This window comes from Balaenoptera ricei, chromosome 15 (genome assembly GCF_028023285.1).
Source record: "Balaenoptera ricei isolate mBalRic1 chromosome 15, mBalRic1.hap2, whole genome shotgun sequence".
Classification (NCBI taxonomy): Eukaryota; Metazoa; Chordata; class Mammalia; order Artiodactyla; family Balaenopteridae; genus Balaenoptera; species Balaenoptera ricei.
In genome coordinates this window covers 32,878,455-32,895,878 of record NC_082653.1, presented here as the reverse complement: position 1 = coordinate 32,895,878, position 17,424 = coordinate 32,878,455, and the positions used below count along the sequence as shown (strand labels likewise).

General features: G+C 42.5%; 1 protein-coding gene across 1 annotated transcript; it reads right to left on the bottom strand.

Moving 5' to 3' along the window:
* Positions 1-582: 582 nt before the first annotated feature.
* On the bottom strand, positions 583-11,957 carry PRNP (prion protein). The gene is made up of 3 exons (XM_059897496.1): positions 11,840-11,957; positions 9,078-9,176; positions 583-2,240 (listed from the first exon to the last, which is right to left on the bottom strand). The coding sequence occupies exon 3, from the start codon at positions 2,228-2,230 to the stop codon at positions 1,457-1,459; it is 774 nt and encodes a 257-aa protein (XP_059753479.1). The 5' UTR covers positions 2,231-2,240; positions 9,078-9,176; positions 11,840-11,957; the 3' UTR covers positions 583-1,456.
* Positions 11,958-17,424: the final 5,467 nt, after the last annotated feature.

The window sequence follows — 17,424 nt, the reverse complement described above, 5'->3', positions numbered from 1 at the left end:
TAACCGAAATTTCTAAGTTTGTCATATGCAATATATATATATATGTATATATATATATAATTTTTTTTTACATAGGATACCCACAAAGTGCAAGCCAGTAATAACAGTGCAGAATAGTAATGTATATCTGCTAGGTGACAATATTGAACAACCCAGGGAATAATTTTACCTTACTTAAATAATGGTAACAGAATTTCTTTTTCCACTTTGAATGGATCATATTCCTACCATCTCTAACCTATTTTTTTTTTGGAATGCCTCCCTATTCTTTGATTCAAAAGCCAATTCCAGAAACTAAGGACCTAATTCTATTTTTTGACAATTATGAGATAGCAGTAAAGAAATGAAAGCATTTCTTTTCTTTGTACACTAATTGTTTTCTTCATAACATAATCCTCTATATTTGCTGTTACACTCTTACCAGTCCAACACCAGCACTGGCCCAGGAAGGATTCAATCAAATGAATACCGTGTTTTTAATAGCTGCAGTTTCCTCTATGTTAAAAATCTCCTGGCTTCATCCAAACAATGTTAAAATCATTCTGCTTTCCAGGTAAACAAACAAAAGAGATTTGCTCTCAGTGTCCAGAAGGTAGTTTAATTAAGGTAACTTAATTATCTATAGTTTATATTACTAAAGAAAAGAATACCACATGAAGGTGCTTTAAACATCCAAAATGGGAGGTTGTCTTCGAGGGCACCTCTCCCATATGTTGGAAATTTTTAGTCTCAGAAGCCTTTCATATTATGTTGTTAGTTATGTTCATTCCCTGTGAAAATGTCCTCTGCCCAGAAGTCTAGTGTTGCACGAATATCCATTCTTGATGCAATAGCTGCTGTGTAACCCGTACTGCAAAATGCAAAACATCCTTACAGTTCTCTGCAGACACAGGACACATGCTTTCCACCGGGTTGAGCCTGGGCCCACAAGATAAGGATTTCTAGTTTTGTTTTTTGAATGAATATTATGTGGCCTTCTTCCAGATTTGGCAGAAATGCTGTCTGAACAGGGAAATGCAGTCAGGTTTTCTTAAAACAAATGAGGAAATTGCTATAAAATCACTGCTAAGATGGGGCATTAGTGTACTGAGCTCTAGCTGGAGAAGGAGCTGGAGGTATTTAGGCAAAGGTATTTGAAGACTGCCTTGAGAATTGTTTTAGCCTCAATCTGTTGCACTAGATGAAAAATAAGCCTAGATCAACCAATGATTATTTGCTGTTACACTTTTACCAGCTCAGCACTAGCATTGGCCTATGAAGGATTCAGTCAAATGGGGCTTGAATAAATAGCATCTCAGATCTACTCTCCATTTCCCAGTGCTGTAAGGGCCAAGGGTATTAACCTACAGGTGACGAACAGAGAAGCAAGAATGAGACACCACCAAAGGGCTGCAGGTAGATATCCCCTCCCCCAACCTGGTGAAGATTAAGAATGATGAAAACAGGAAGGCCTTCCTCATCCCACTATGAGGAAAATGAGGAAAGAGATGAGGAGGATCACAGGAGGGGAGGAGAAGAGGATCACACTTGCTCCTCTTTGGTAATAAGCCTGGTATTCTCTCTGGTACTGGGTGATGCACATTTGCTCCACCACACGCTCCATCATCTTGATGTCCGTCTCAGTGAAGTTCTCCCCCTTGGTGGTGGTGGTAGTGACCGTGTGCTGCTTGACTGTGATGTTGACGCAGTCATGCACAAAGCTGTTCTGGCTGTTATACTGATCCACTGGCCTGTAGTATACCTGGCTGGGGTAACGGTACATGTTTTCACGATAGTAACGGTCCTCATAGTCACTGCCAAAATGTATAAGGGGCCTGCTCATGGCACTCCCCAGCATGTAGCCGCCAAGGCCCCCTACCACCGCCCCAGCTGCAGCAGCTCCTGCCACATGCTTCATGTTGGTTTTCGGCTTACTGGGCTTCCACTGATTGTGGGTGCCACCACCTTGACCCCAGCCTCCGCCACCATGGGGCTGACCCCAGCCACCGCCGTGGGGCTGACCCCAGCCACCACCGTGGGGTTGGCCCCAGCCACCACCGTGGGGCTGACCCCAGCCTCCCCCTCCCTGGGGTGGATAGCGGTTGCCTCCAGGACTGCCCTGTCCTGGGTATCGGCTCCCCCCAGTGTTCCATCCTCCTCCAGGCTTTGGTCGCTTCTTGCAGAGGCCCATGTCACTGCACGTGGCCACAAAGAGAACCAGGATCCAATTGGCTATGTGGCTTTTCACCATGATGACTTATCTGCAAAATAAAGAGGGTGTCAGCGTTGTGTGTTTATGTTGAAAACACTTAATGTCTGCAGCATAATGACTGGCTGCATAGCAGTGGCAACAGCTATAAATGTTCTTGGTCATAAATGTTCTTCACATTCCATGTCTGTTTTACAACACTTACAGCAAAAGTAATTGTAGGTAAAGGGTTAACACAGCTCTTTCTCCTTCTCTCAGGACAAATTTGACCTTAAGATAATTTCTGGCTCTGTTTCCTAGAAACTTGATAAAGGTGGAATGCCAGCAACATTGCTTATGATAAAAATAACCTGTGGTTGATACATTGTATCTAAACTGGAAGAAACTATAAACACCTGGTAGGTTTGCCATAGCTTTGAGCTTCTCTGAAGTAGTGATTTGGGCTGTTATGAGGGATATGAGCTCCTGGAACCTCCCGAGACCCTGGCATGGCCCCTATGGAAGTGATTCTAATGTCGAGTTAGGAACACCCCCAGGTAGGTGCTGAAATCATTAAATCACTTTCTAAATAGCTGGCTCATGTCCTCTTTCCTCGAGCAGGAATGTAAGCAGGAAATGTCTCTTTTGTTTGCTGCTGTCTCCTCAGGGCCTGGCACAGAGCGTATACACAATAGATACCTGTTAAGTGAAGGAATTAATATCCTCTGAACATATAAATGCCAACAAGAATTTCCTCAAAGAAATTCTCAATACAATAAATTTTTGGAAACAGGAAATGTGCAAGATTCTGCAAGCCCACCTATAAATTCATTTTTCTCTCTATAGACAAACAAATGGGGCTGTTCAAAATGGGGTAAGGAAGGCTGTGTTCACAAGATTTGCAGTCACTCACTCACTGAATGAGTCTTAGTTCAGCATTTAATGGTTTGTGAGTGACTTATTTTCTCCTAATTTTTGGTAGAAACGACACATATCTTATATGAAAGGGCTAGCACAGCTTAGGAATAAACAAAGTATCCTGCATGATAACTTATGAACCTTTGCAGAATGTACATTCATCAATTAAAAACCTCCTTTCCGATTGAAGATCTCATTTACCCTGGGTGCTTGGTTCCAAGGGCAGAGATTAAAGACATATAGTAGAATGATCATTAAACAGTTTCTACTGTACCCCATGTCAAACCATATGCACAAAATACCATGTGCCACGAAACCAAAAATGGCATACGTTGTAATGTTGATAGTAGTCTTATCCCCAGCACTGGGACATCTTCAAATAAAAATGGCATCTAATATTATAAAATTATTTTTCATAACCTTCAGAACTAAAGACTAAATTGGATAATATTCAGAGGAAGAATGATTAAACAAATAAATGAATTAACATCCTGTTTATGTTTCTACTATCATTATTGAAATGTCTTGGTGTAAATAAAAATATATTTGAAGGTTATAAGCCCAGTTAAACTGCTCAGAATATGCCAATTAGGATTTTTGGAGGCTCTTTTGTGTAAGGTCAGAGGTACAGGGTCCTGGGATATGTTGACTGGCCTCAATCTCCCGTCCACATCTCCTGGCACTCCATCTTCTGCAGGTCTGCTTCCCTGATCTATTCTCCATTTGCTAATGGGGCTCAGCTCTTAGCTTCCATGCTGCTCACAATTCTGCTCAAACACCTCAGGGAATTGAACAAGGGGATTATCACCTTCTGGAAAGCTTGGTGTTTGACATGGAAGATGAAAGACTGGAAGAATCGAGGTGGCACCCAGATTTCTGGATTGGGCAAGTGTGTGGACAGAACACGGAAGGTGGAGCAAGTCTGGAGGGAGACAAATGTGGTGTGTGGCTTTGGCAATGCCATTGTCAAACTACAATGCCATTATCAAGCTACAATGCCATTATCAAGCTGCCTACTGGGACAAGAGATACCAGTAGGCAGTTAGCTTGGTGAGTCTGGAGCTGAAGAATGACCATGGACTGGAGATACAGGCAATAGGGCATAAGGGCCATGGGCATATGTTGCTGATCAGTACCTTAAAACTGAATATTAAAGTTGGATGATCATAAACTATATTAAGACAAGATCATTTTAAAATCAGTTGAGAACAACAATAGCAACATTTAATTATAAAAAGCATAAAAAATAACAACTACATTTTGAAGCAGAGAATTATTTCTAAGGATAAGGACTCAAAACTTAATGAGAGGGACTTCCCTGGTGGTCCAGTGGTTAAGACTCCGAGCTCACAATGCAGGGGGTCTCGGTTCAATCCCTGGTCAGGGAACTAGATCCCATATGCTGTAACGAAGATCCTACGTGCTGCAACTAAGACCCAATGCAGCCAAATAAATAAATAAATAAATATATATATATATTTAAAAAAAAAAAAAAAAACTTAATGAGACCTTGGAGAATCTCTTTCTGTCTGTGATAAAATAAGGAAGATCTTATATTATTTAACCCAAACTTCTCACTCTACAAATTAGGCCACCAAGATTCAGAAAAGTCAAGTGACATATCTGTGATTACAGTGTTAATTAGTGAAATTGCTAGGAATAGAGACTAGGTTTCTGAATGTCTGGCTGTGCTATGACACTTCACATAAGATGCTCTCAGAGAACGGTCAGGTTGTGGCCTAACACTCTGGCACATTTCAAGATATTAAGTATTTGACAACAGTCAGTACCTATTTATCACTAAGAAAAATACTCTTAGTAGACTAGGAATAGGAGGTAACTTCCTTAACTTAATAAAGATTATATAACTAACACAGCAAACACAATAAGTAAGTTTTGAATGTAGTCCCTTTAAGATCAGAAACAAGACAAGGATGTCCACTGCCACAGGACTGGAAGTCCTTCCAATGCCATATGCAAAGACAAAGAAGTAACTGGTGCAAGAACTCCAAGGAAAGAGCTCCAGCTGACATTATGTGAAATTAATGTGATCATAAACATAGAAAATTCAACAGACTCAACAGAGGTAACACGAGACAACTAGAGTTCAGCAAGGCTGTGGGATACAAGATTGGCCTACAAAAATCAGCAGCATTTCTCTACACCAGCAATAATCAACTAGAAAAAAATTAATAAGATAGTAATAATTTCAACCCAAACTATAAAGTATCTAGGATTGACTTAAGACTGGGGAAAAAAAAATTGAACATTAGTAAAGAACAAAGAAGATGATCTGTAAACATGGAAAGGTCTTGGTTGGAACAACTTAGTACTATAAAGATGTCAATTACCCCCAAATGAACTTATAATAATAAAATGACAATCAAAATTCCACCTGGATTTTTTGAGGAATTCAATAAACCCACAAGGGGTAAGAAACGTCCACGGGTAGCAAACTCAACCTTAAAAAAGAAGAGAAAAGAGGAGAGAATCTACTGTCATCAGACATTAAATCCTATTACAAAGCCATAGTAATAAATGTAATAAATATGGTAACAGTCTAGAAACGGACCTACAGATCAACGGAAGCAGAATAGCAAGTTCAGATATAAACCCATGTATATATTCTTTAGTATGAACCTGATAAATGATAAATCGGACACCACAAATCAATGGAGAAAGAAAGGTTTGTTTAGCAGATGCTTCTGGGAAACTGGAGGAAAATAAAACTAGGACCCTAACACCACAGGCAAAAGCAGACTCTAGAGACCTAACTGTGAAAGGTAGAAGTTTTATGAATTAAAAATCTTTGTGGGATGGATTGCCTTTCTATTAAATTATAAAAACAGATGTTAGAATCAATGCATTAAACAAATATTTATGGAACACCTAGTACGTGCCAGTTTTTAAAGAAATAGAAAACCTGACGATAAACCATAGGAGAAATGGAGAAAAAAGTTACTGTACAATAGCCATTGATTAGCTTAACAAATACTTGTTGTCTTCTAAGGGTCTAGCATTGTGCTGTGGCTGAGGACACAGTGGTGAGTAAGATGTTTAGTTTGTGGGTTCAAGGACTAAAGAAGATAAGTGTCTGGAACCTGAAAGACAGTGGGAAGCCATTAAAGGATCTTAGGAGAATAACATCACAGGATCTTTTTCCTTTTTTTTAACAAAGTTTGCCCTGACTGTTGTGTAAGGAGAAAATTTGGGGGGCAAGAAAAGAAATGGTGAGACCACTTATAAAACGACTGAAGGAAGATGGTGGTGTGGCCTGGGACTGTGCCAATGCAGTTGAGGAGCTGTGAAAAAATGGGATGTATTTTGCAGAAAGAACCAATTAAGCAGATAGAGTGGATGGAGGAGTGAGAGTTGATCAGGTTTGTGGCTTTCATAGCCAGGCAGATGGTGGTGATGCCATCTATTGAAATAGAGGAAACTGATGGAGGGCCATGCTTGTGAGAGAAAATAAAGTTTTAGTTTGGACATATTAACTTTGCTACATCTATGAGCCATTCAAGTGGGAGTATCAATTCAGGCAGTTGTTGTAAGAATCTGGAACTCAGTAGAGATAAACATTTGGGCAGCTTCACCTGAGAAGTGCTGTTAATAGCCAAGGGAATAAAGGATCGAGATTCAAACTCCAGTATTCTGAGTGAAGGGCTCACACTCTTAGCTATCCAACCTCCAGCAACATGGGTGCCAAAATCCAAAAGAAAATACCACCAAGCTGATTTTGATAGTTTAGTAAAAGAAGAATACACTGTGACCAATAAGGATTATTTAGGAATACAAGGATGGCTTAAAATCACGAAATCAATTAACCTATTAGTAGGTTAAGGAGAAAAAAACACAAAGATTCTCTGATGTTGAAAAGTTTTCAATTAAAATCTACATACATTCCTGATTTTTTAAGGTTAAGCTGTTGAAAAAATTTCCATAGAACTAGAAAGTAATCCCTTTCCATCATCAAGAACAGCTATCACAGACACACAGCCCACACCCTACCTTAACTGAAAGAGGAAAGGCATTCTCCTTAATATAATGAACAAGACAAGAATGCAAGCAATTGCTGCTATTTTAGACTGTTATGGAGGTTCTAGCCTGGTATGATTTTCTTTTTTAAAAAATTTGTTTATTTTATTTTTGGCTGCGTTGGGTCTTCGTTGCGCTGTGCGGGCTTCTCATTGCGGTAGCTTCTCTTGCTGCGGAGCACGGGCTCTAGGTGCACGGGCTTCAGTAGCTGTGGCACACGGGCTTAAGTAGTTGTGGCTTGCAGGTTCTAGATCTCAGGCTCAGTAGTTGTGGCACACGGGCTTAGTTGCTCCGCGGCATGTGGGAGCTTCCTGGACCAGGGGTTGAACCCGTGTCCCCTGCATTGGCAGGCAGATTCTTAACCACTGCGCCACCAGGGAAGTCCCAGGTATGATTTTCTATCTGGAAAATACAGGAAAATCATCCAAAACTGTGTCCTAGAATAAATAAGTGAGCTTATTAAGGTGGCAGTTTTTGAAATCAACATATAGAAAAGAGTGAATACTCAAATCAGTTGTAATTATTTAGAAGATTTAGTGTGAAAAAAAAATCCCACTCAGAGTGACAACAAAATATTCAACATATCTAAGATTTAACCTAAAAATAAATAGACCTTTTAGGAAGAAAGCTGGAAGACTGGAAAAAAAGAGAAAGACAGACAATGTTTTTGGTTGGGAAAATCAAGACTGAAAGATACCAATTCACCTCCAAATAATCATAAAGTCAACGCAATTTCAGTCCTAATTTAAAGAGGATTTTAAAGAATATGATGAAATGATACTCAAAATTAAGAAGACTAAAGAAATTATTGAACAGGAAGAAAATCTAGGGTATACTTGGCCTGCCAGGTACCAGAATGCATTGCAAAACTAAAATAAATAAGATCATGTGGTATTAGTGCGTGAGCAGAATGGCAGAGCGATGGAACTAGAGAGAAGGAACAAAAAAAGATCCATATATTATCCCATTCATCCTATTCCCATGGGGAATACATGGGACTGAGAATCAGAGCCAGGAGGAACTTGTCCAGTGGTCATGTGCCAGGGGCCAAACTTCTGATACTTAAAACATGTTACACCCTTGACACTTAATTGGTGAAATTTGGAACTGGCACCAAATAGTCCCCCTACCCCCCACTGCCCCGGAAGAATTTCCTGTCTTTCCTGAGCTAAGTGGAACTCATGTGTCATATTTTTATCTTTTGAGGTCACTGCCCCTTAAAGAGCCTAATGCAAGCTACTCAAAATTTTACAAACCGCTCTGGGGTGGGGGTTTTTCACTGGCACTGAGGCCTAGCCCTGGACTGAATAGGGCAAAGGGCCCGAACCTGATCCATCCTCAGAATTATGTGAACAGCTTGAAAAAAAGCAACATTGCTAGAGCCTACCCCATACCCCAGGAGAATATGGTTAGAAGAAAAAGGATGAACAAACAGAAAAAATTCTCCCAAATGTAAGAATTGCTACACATGCTATTCATTCAAGGATTATTTTGCTACAGCCATCACAGCTTTAGATACAGGCCTGTTTTGAATGTTTCACATGGAGCAGTTCACAGCTGATAAACTGGCTGCCTTGGAAGAGGAAATAAGATCCGAAAAGAGAGAATGGAATAGGTAAATTAAAACTACAGCTTAGAAAAACTGTCACCTCATAAAACCTTTTGTCAGTGTTAATTTGGTGCAAAAATGTTTGTAATGTTACTGCTTTTATTATACTATTTTTAAAATGGTTGCTTCCTTACATAACTCAGAATGATTCTAGAGAAAGCCCTTTCCCTGCAAAATCAAGATGATTTTACAAGAAAGGATGATATAATAGGTGTGGGTTACATATATAGATCCAAGTTGCCTCCAGAGCAAGGATTTGTGATCACAGCCTTTCGAGGCCCTTATCTTCTGTGACAGTTGGGAACTTTCAACCATCACAAGACCAAAGGGATTCCACAGGGTACGTACATCTGCTTTGGCTCAGCTAAGTTGGATTTGTGTCCCTGGGAAGACAGAATGCTTCGGCTTGGCTGAAACTGTTCAGTTTTCAAATATATTCAGGAGTCCCTAAAAAAAAAAAAAAAAAAAGAGAAAAGAAAAAACTAGAATTGATAAATAAATCTATGAACTGATTCTTTAAAAGAAAAACCCAATATATAAATTACTAAACCACTAATAAATCTACTCAAGGAAAAAAACAAGATAATATTTGAAAAAAAGTAATGAGGTCGGTTCAAAAAAGCAGCAGCAAATATGACACTGAGCTCTCCCTCTCCCACACTCAGAAAGCTGTGGGTACATTTCCTTAAAAAAATTAACTATGAACTATTTTAAAGATTATGTTATTTAGAAAAGCAATATATCAACAAAAAAAGAAAATTAAAATAACCTGTATTTCTATTAAAACTTCATTTTTATTCAGATTTTTTACATATACATTAATAAACTGCATCGGAGTAAGTAGATGCAGTTTACTAATCTGTACTTTGACTTTGTCAGTTTTTTCCAATATATCACAGACAGGCTCCAAAATCATGACTTTTGATGGTTACACAATGTTCCTTTAAGTTAATGTGTCATGATTTTCTTAGCTGCTGCCCTACTGTTATACACTTAGGTTGCTTCTCCGTCAGGTCTAATTTTATATCATTTTGAATGTGTGTGCATATGGCTTTTTTTTTTTTTCCTTTCCTGTTGTTTCTTCCATTGCAAGTAAATTCCCAGGAGTGGGGTTTCTGGGTCTTGGCTTAAATGCATCACCAGATTGCTTTTCACAAATTTCATACAGATTCACAATGTCCCCAGTGCAGTGTGACTAGGAAAAGAATAAAGGTATACATACCAAAGGTCAGTTTTACACAAACAGTTAATCTTGGCAAACTCCTTCAGTAGGTATAATTTCCTCTAGTTTATGAATGGACAAAAGGAGGATGAGGAAATTAGGTAACTGGTCCCAAGCTGTGAAATGATTAGTTGCAGAGCCATCTTTCTAACCCCAAAGCCCTGTCTCCTCCCAGGATAACTGAATATGCAAATTTCTAGGCAACCGTCCAGCAGTGGTTGCTGTTACTGTTGTTTTTGCTGATAGTTGCAAAATGATAATCCAGACTTACTTTAATTTGCATTTTATTCTATAAACGATTCATCATTTCACCGTTTATCTTTTATAATCTCGATATTTTCCTTTCACAAGTATGAAAAATTTGTGTCAGATAAAAACCATATACAAATCACATCCTAGCTCTGCTTTCTTTCCCTTTCTGGTTAGTTCTTTTTCATTGTAAGAGCTCCTCAGTGTTTGGGTAGGTAAAATTGTTCCTTTTCATTGGTGATTTTTTTTTTTTTTCTTCTTCAAATCTGAGAGAGTTGTTGATTTTTCCAGAGGTCTGACATTTTTATTCAATTTTCTGTTCCTATTTTTTCTGATAATTTGATTTGTGAAAATCTTTAATTCTATTCTATCTGGATTTTTTTTGCAAGGAAAAGGGAAACACTTCAAATGCTCAGCATGCCGGGAACTGCTTATTAAACCGTGATTGCTCTAAGTACAGGAAAATAACTCGGCCATGAGATGAGGATAATCATGATCAGGGAGGTGAAACTGCATTGTGTTGTGTATGAATCTGGAGAAGAGGAAACTGAAAAACAGAAGGCAGTGGCTTTGAGATGGTGAGGGTGGATGTGATGGTGGTGGGCTTATGATTTCAAAAAATCTATTTGCTACTGCTGATACAAATAGAAAAGAGCAAAAACGAAAAAGGACTGCAAAAATGGACTTCTCCCCGTTGTTTAATAATCAAACGTGAAGGTGCCACCCATACTAGCGGAGGAATATGGTTCTCCGAGGGGCGCTGCCCGGCCCTGATCCCCGCTCTTGGAGTACCCCTGACGGCCGAGTTCTCTCCTTCCAGAGGGACAGTCGAGACAGCGAAAAACAAAGCCTGTGGGTCCACCACACCTGAGCTCGCAGGAGACACTCTGCCGCCGGGACCTGGGCGTCTCAGGCCCGGGAGTGAGGGCGGGGTCGCCCCAAGACTCCGCCCGCCGAGGCCGGAAGCCCAGCTCACGCCAGCCTGTGCCGGTCCCCGGGGGTGGCAGAGACCCGGCCGCGTGATGGCAGGCAGGGCCCCCTCTAGGGAGGAGGTCGGCGGTGGCGGCTGGGGGGGGCCCCCAGACGCCCCGGGACTCCTCCCCGCCGAGGCCCTGACCCCGGGTGGGCGCCCGCGTCCCCTCTGGGCATCGGGAGGGCCCGGACCTGCGCCTCTCCCTGTTCCTCCTCGCTGAGCGCCCCAGCGGAGCCACTTTGCGGCCCTCGTTGGGTTCCCCGCGCCCATTCCCCGGACCTGTGGCCCCCTTGCCGGCGATACTCGCCCATCCCACTCCCGCCGTGGACGTGCGTGGGAGGGGGCCAGACTCGTCGACACTACCCACATCCCTCCAGAGGGGCCCCGGCCAGCCGCGGCCCCCTCCCCCATTCCGAGTAAATGCAGCTCGCCTAACCAGGAGGGCAAAACCAAGCCACGGCGTCAGAAAACCAACGAGCACGCTGGGTAGGCCTGACTAGTTGCGCGCCCTCCGGAAGCCCCCCGCCCTCCTCACTGTCAAGGTCGGCCTCCCGCCCAGACCCGGCCGTGCGCCCTCGCGTCTCGGCCCCAAGGCAGCGGTTCTGACTGCCGGCCTCTGCGCCCACGGCCCCAGCTGGGAGGTTAAAGGGCGATGCGTCTGTTTACCTGCCTCTGCGGGAGAGAAGAAGCTCGCAGCTCGGCGGCTGTCAACGACTGGCGGCGAGGGCCGGCGTCAGCGCGGGGCAGAGGAGGAGATGCGGGGGCGGGGCGGGGAGGCGGCAGCCCGCGCCCAGGGTTTACACGTAGAGGCTTAGCCCTGCCAAGCAGGCCCGGGAATGTGAGTCCCTGGGAAAAATGAGTTGGGATTTGCTTAGACGCTTGCGTCAACTAATATCGCCTCCCCGGCTGGCTCGTCACTCCTTGAAGTTGCTTATTGACTATAAAAATCATCTTTAAAGGAAAATTCGGCCCAAAGCCCCAGCTCCATGTTACGTAATGGAGAACTCGAGAAAATGAAAGATTAGGGAATGAGAAAGCAATTTCTGGAACTTTGGTAACCAGAAATTTCTAAAGAGGAAAAAAATTCTGCTGCCCTGGATTGAGCCCAGTTTGTGAATTTACACATATATCCTTAAAATTTGAGGCCTAGAAAGGACATTAGCCATCACCTGTTCCTTCATTTACTCAGTTCCTGCTCATTATATGCAAAAGAGATGATTTAGATTATGATATTCACAAATGAGGAAAATGCCCTCCATATAACAAGTCCACTCTGGACATTACCTGAGGTTTCTTGTATAAAACATTGTGTGTTCTTGAACATTATTCCTGCCGAGAAATTAGGTAGGGGTTTGTCTCATGTGAAGGATGGCAAATGATAGAAGACGCGTTAGGGTTAGGGGGATCATATACATTATTACCCAAATTGGGGCGCTTTTGAGAGTACCAATATTAAGCCGGGTCAATAGGCATAAACCTGGGAAAAATGAGACATCTAGTTCCCTTGTTATGGGCAAGAGGCTCCACTAAGCTTGTGAGGAAAGAGGTTTAAAAATATTGAGACACCCATTGGAAACAGGATTTGGTTTAAATACTTGTATCCCAGGGCGGCTCACTCAAGTGGGAGGGGACAAGTGAAAGAGGGGAGAAGCCAGGAGGATTGTGTAGAGTGGAGCGATGTGAAACAGCACTGGGGTGATGTTTATATGAATGTGGGTGAAACAGTCCTGGTGATGTTTATATGAATGTGGGTCTGAAAGGTCTGCTTGGGAAGGGCAAATGAGAGGTAAAACATGACCATGGGATGGAGATGATTCAGTAACAGAACTGGATTGTGGCCAGTTAGAAATGAGTGTTAGGCAGCAATGCCAGGGCTGTTTTCTATCCAATCAGTCTTACATAATGATTAGGTTGACAGTGCTTTTAGAGCCTTACCTTCTTTCCTCAGAGATGGCTTATTGTGAGGTGAATTGGGGGCAGTGAAGCATCTCTTTGAGTCTTGAGCTGGGGTGGGGCTGGGAGTGGCTGACCAGATCAGACTGGGCAAGGGGCTGACTTTCCCCTGCCAGGAGGGGCCCTGTAAAGCTTGGTTAGAAGATGCCAAAACTCAGCTTTTTTCTCAAAAGAATCCTATGTCTACTGGCTGAATGCTTTCCTCCCTCCCCCCAACCAGGAAAATGCTCAAAAGGCAGAATACTTCTTGGGGGTTTGAGGGAACCAAATGGGATTGCCTTATGACCTATTCTGGCCATTATTGCTATGTAGCAACTACTCCAAAACTTAGAGGTTTAAAGCAATCACCGTTTTATTATGCCAATGGATTGTGTAGTCCAGAGAGTTGGATGGGCACAGTGGGGATGTCTGAGGCTGCAGTTGGGAAGACTCAATGTCTGAGACTGGCTTGATAGCTGGGGGTTGGAATCAGCTGGAGGCTCTGTCACTTGCATGGCTGGCATCTGGGCTGGGAGGACTTGAAAATCAGGTGTACTGATTGGTGAGTCTGGCTAAAGGTTTATCAGTTTTGTTTATCTTTCAAAACAAAAGGTTTTTAGTTTCATTGACCTTTTCTATTGTGTTTCCTTATTGATTTTCTGTCTGGATGATCTGTCCATTGATGTAAGTGGGGTGTTAAAGTCCCCCACTATTATTGTGTTACTGTCGATTTCTCCTTTTGTGGCTGTTAGCATTTGCCTTATATATTGAGGTGCTCCTATGTTGGATGCATATATATCTACAATTGTTATATCTTCTTCTTGGATTGATCCCTTGATCATTATGTAGTGTCCTTCTTTGTCTCTTGTAACAGTCTTTATTTTAAAGTCTATTTTTGGGGCTTCCCTGGTGGCGCAGTGGTTAGGAACCTGGCTGCCAATGCAGGGACACGGTTTCAAGTCCGGGTTCGAGTCCTGGTCTGGGAAGATCCCACATGCGGAGCAACTAAGCCCGTGCTCCACAACTACTGAGCCTGTGCTCTAGATCCTGTGTGCCACAACTACTGAAACCGTGCACTTAGAGCCCCTGCTCCACGACAAGAGAAGCCACCGCAATGAGAAGCCCGTGCACTGCAACAAAGAGCAGCCCCCACTCGCCACAACTAGAGAAAGCCTGTGTGCAGCAATGAAGACCCAACACAGCCAAAAATGAAAATAAATACAGTCTATTTTGTCTGATATGAGTATTGTTACTCCAGCTTTTTTTTGATTTCCATTTGCATGGAATAACTTTTTTCATTCCTTCACTGTCAGTCTGTGTCACTAGATCAGAAGTGGGTCTCTTATAGACAACATATATAGGGGTCTTGTTTTTGTATCCATTTAGCCAGTCTATGTCTTTTGGTTGGAGCATTTAATCCATTTACATTTGAGGTAATTACTGATATGTATTTTTTAAAAATTAATTTAATTTATTTATTTTTGGCTGCACTGTGTCTTCGTGGCTGCGCGCGGGCTTTTTCTATTTGCAGCGAGTGAGGGCTATTCTTCGTTGCAGTGTGTGGGCTTCTCATTGTGGTGGCTTCTCTTGTGGAGCACGGGCTCTAGGCACAAGGGCTTCAGTAGTTGTGCGCATGGGCTTAGTTGCTCCACGGCATGTGGGATCTTCCCGGACCAGAGCTCGAACCCGTGTCCCCTGCATTGGCAGGCGGATTCTTAACCACTGCACCACCAGGGAAGCACTGATATGTATGTTCTTACTGCCATTTTGTTAATTGTTTTGGGTTTGTTTTCTTCCCTTCCTCTTTTCTCTTCTCTTGTGATTTGATGACTATGTTTAGTGTTGTGTTTGGATTCCTTTTTATTTTTTGTGTGTATATCTATTGTAGATTTTTGGTTTGTGGTTACCATGAGGTTTTGATACAGCAGTCTATATATATACAGAATTGTTTTAAGTTGCTGATCTCTTAATTTCAAGTGCATTTCCAATATCCAGCATTTGTGCTCTCCTCTTCTCACGATTGCTTGTTTTGATATCATATTTGTGTGTGGATAATTTCCTACCTTTACTGTGTGTTTGCCTTTACCAATGAGCTTTCCCATTCATAATTTTCTTGTTTCTAGTTGTGGCTTTTTCTTTTCCACCTAGAGAAGTTCCTTTAGCATTTGTTGTAAAGCTGGTTTGGTGGTGCTGAATTCTTTTAGCTTTGGCTTGTCTGTAAAGCTTTTGATTTCTCCATCAAATCTGAATGAGAGCCTTGCTGGGTAGAGTATTCTTGGTTGTAGGTTTTTCCTTTTCATCACTTTAAATATATCATGCCACTCCCTTCTGGCCTGCAGAGTTTCTGCTGAAAAATCAGCTGATAACCTTATGAGGATTCCCTTGTAGGTTATTTGTTGCTTTTTCCTTGCTGCTTTTATTATTCTCTCTTTAGCTTTAATTTTTGTCATTTTGATTACCATGTGTCTTTGTGTGTTCCTCTGGGTTAATCCTGTATGGGACTCTGTGCTTCCTGGACTTGGGTGACTGTTTTCTCTCCCATGTTAGGGAATTTTTCAGCTATTATCTCTTCAAATATTTTCTCATACCCTTTCTCTCTCTCTTCTCCTTCTGGTACCCCTATAATGCAAATGTTGGCGCCTTTAGTGTTGACCCAGAGGTCTCTTAAACTATCCTCATTTCTTTTCATTCTTTTTTCTTTAATCTGTTCCATGGCAGTGATTTCCACCATCCTGTCTTCTAGCTCACTTGTCTGTTCTTCTGCCTCATTTATTCTGCTATCGATTCCTTCTAGTGTATTTTTCACTTCAGTTATTTTATTGTTCAACTGTTTGTTTGTTCTTTAAATCTTCTAGCTCTTTGTTAAATATTTCTTGTATCTTCTCTGACTGTGCCTCCATTATTTTTCTGAGATCTTGTATCATCTTTACTATCATTACTCTGAATTCTTTTGCAGGTACTTTGCCTATCTCCATTTCATTTAGTTGTTCTTCTGGGGTTTTATCTTGTTCCTTCGTCTAGAACATATTCCTCTGTCATCTCATTTTGTCTAACTTTCTGTGTTTGTGGTCCCATGGACTGCAGGATTGTAGTTCCCCTTGCTTCTGGTGTCTGGTCCCTGGTGGGTGAGGCTGATCTAAGAGGCTTGTGCAGGCTAACTGGTGGGAGGGACTGATGCCTGCCCACTGGTGGGTGGAGCTGGGTCTTGTCCATCTGTTGGGCAGGGCCATGTCAAAAGGTGTGTTTAGAGGTGGCTGTGGGTTCAGGAAGACCTTAAGCAGCCTGTCTGCTTATGGGTAGGACTGTGTTCCTGCCCTGTTGGTTGTTTGGCCTAAGGCATCCCAGCACTGGAGCCTACAGGGTGTTGGGTGGGGCCAGGTCTTGGTGTCAAAATGGCGACCTCCTGGACAGCTTATGCCAATCAGTATTCCCTGGTACCTCCACCACCAGTGTCCTTGTCCCTGCAGTGAGCCACAGCTGCCCCCCACTTACCCAGGAGGCCCTCCAAGACCAGCAGGTAGGTCTGGCCCAGGTTCCTATGAAGTCACTGCTTTTTCCCCTGGGTTCCAGTGTGCACAAGACCTTGTGTGCACCCTCCAAGAGTAGTGTTTCTGTTTCCCCCCATCCTGTGGATTTCCTGTGATTAAGCCCCGCTGGCCTTCAAATCCAAACATTCTAGAGACTCCTCCTCCTGATGCCAGACCGCCAGATGGGAGCCAGACATGGGACTCAGAACTCACTCCTGTGAGGAACATCTGTGATATAATTTTTTTTAATAAATTTATTTTATTTTTGGCTGCTTTGGGTCTTTGTTGCTGTGTGTGGGCTTTCTCTAGCTGCAGAGAGCGGGGGCTACTCTTTGTTGCAGTGCGTGGGCTACTCATTGTGGTGGCTTTTGCTGTAGAGCACGGGCTCTAGAGCGCAGGCTCAGTAGTTGTGGCACATGGGCTTAGTTGCTCCTCGGCATGTGGGATCTTTCCAGACCAGAGCTCGAACCCGTGTACCCTGCATTGGCAGGCAGATTCTTAACCACTGCGCCGCCAGGGAAGTCCATCTGTGATATAATTATTTTCCAGTTTGTGGGTTGCCCACCTGGCAGATATGGAATTTGATTGTATCATGAATGCACCCTTCCTACCATCTCGTTGTGGCATCTTCTTTGTCTTTGGAAGTAAGATATCTTTTTTGGCAGGTTCCAGTCCTTTTTTGTCAATGGTTGTTCAGCAGTTAGTTGTGATTTTGGGGTTTTCGTGAGGTAAGGTGAGCTCAGGTCCTTCTACACTGCCGTCTTGTCCTTGACCCCCAAAAACATCTCTTAA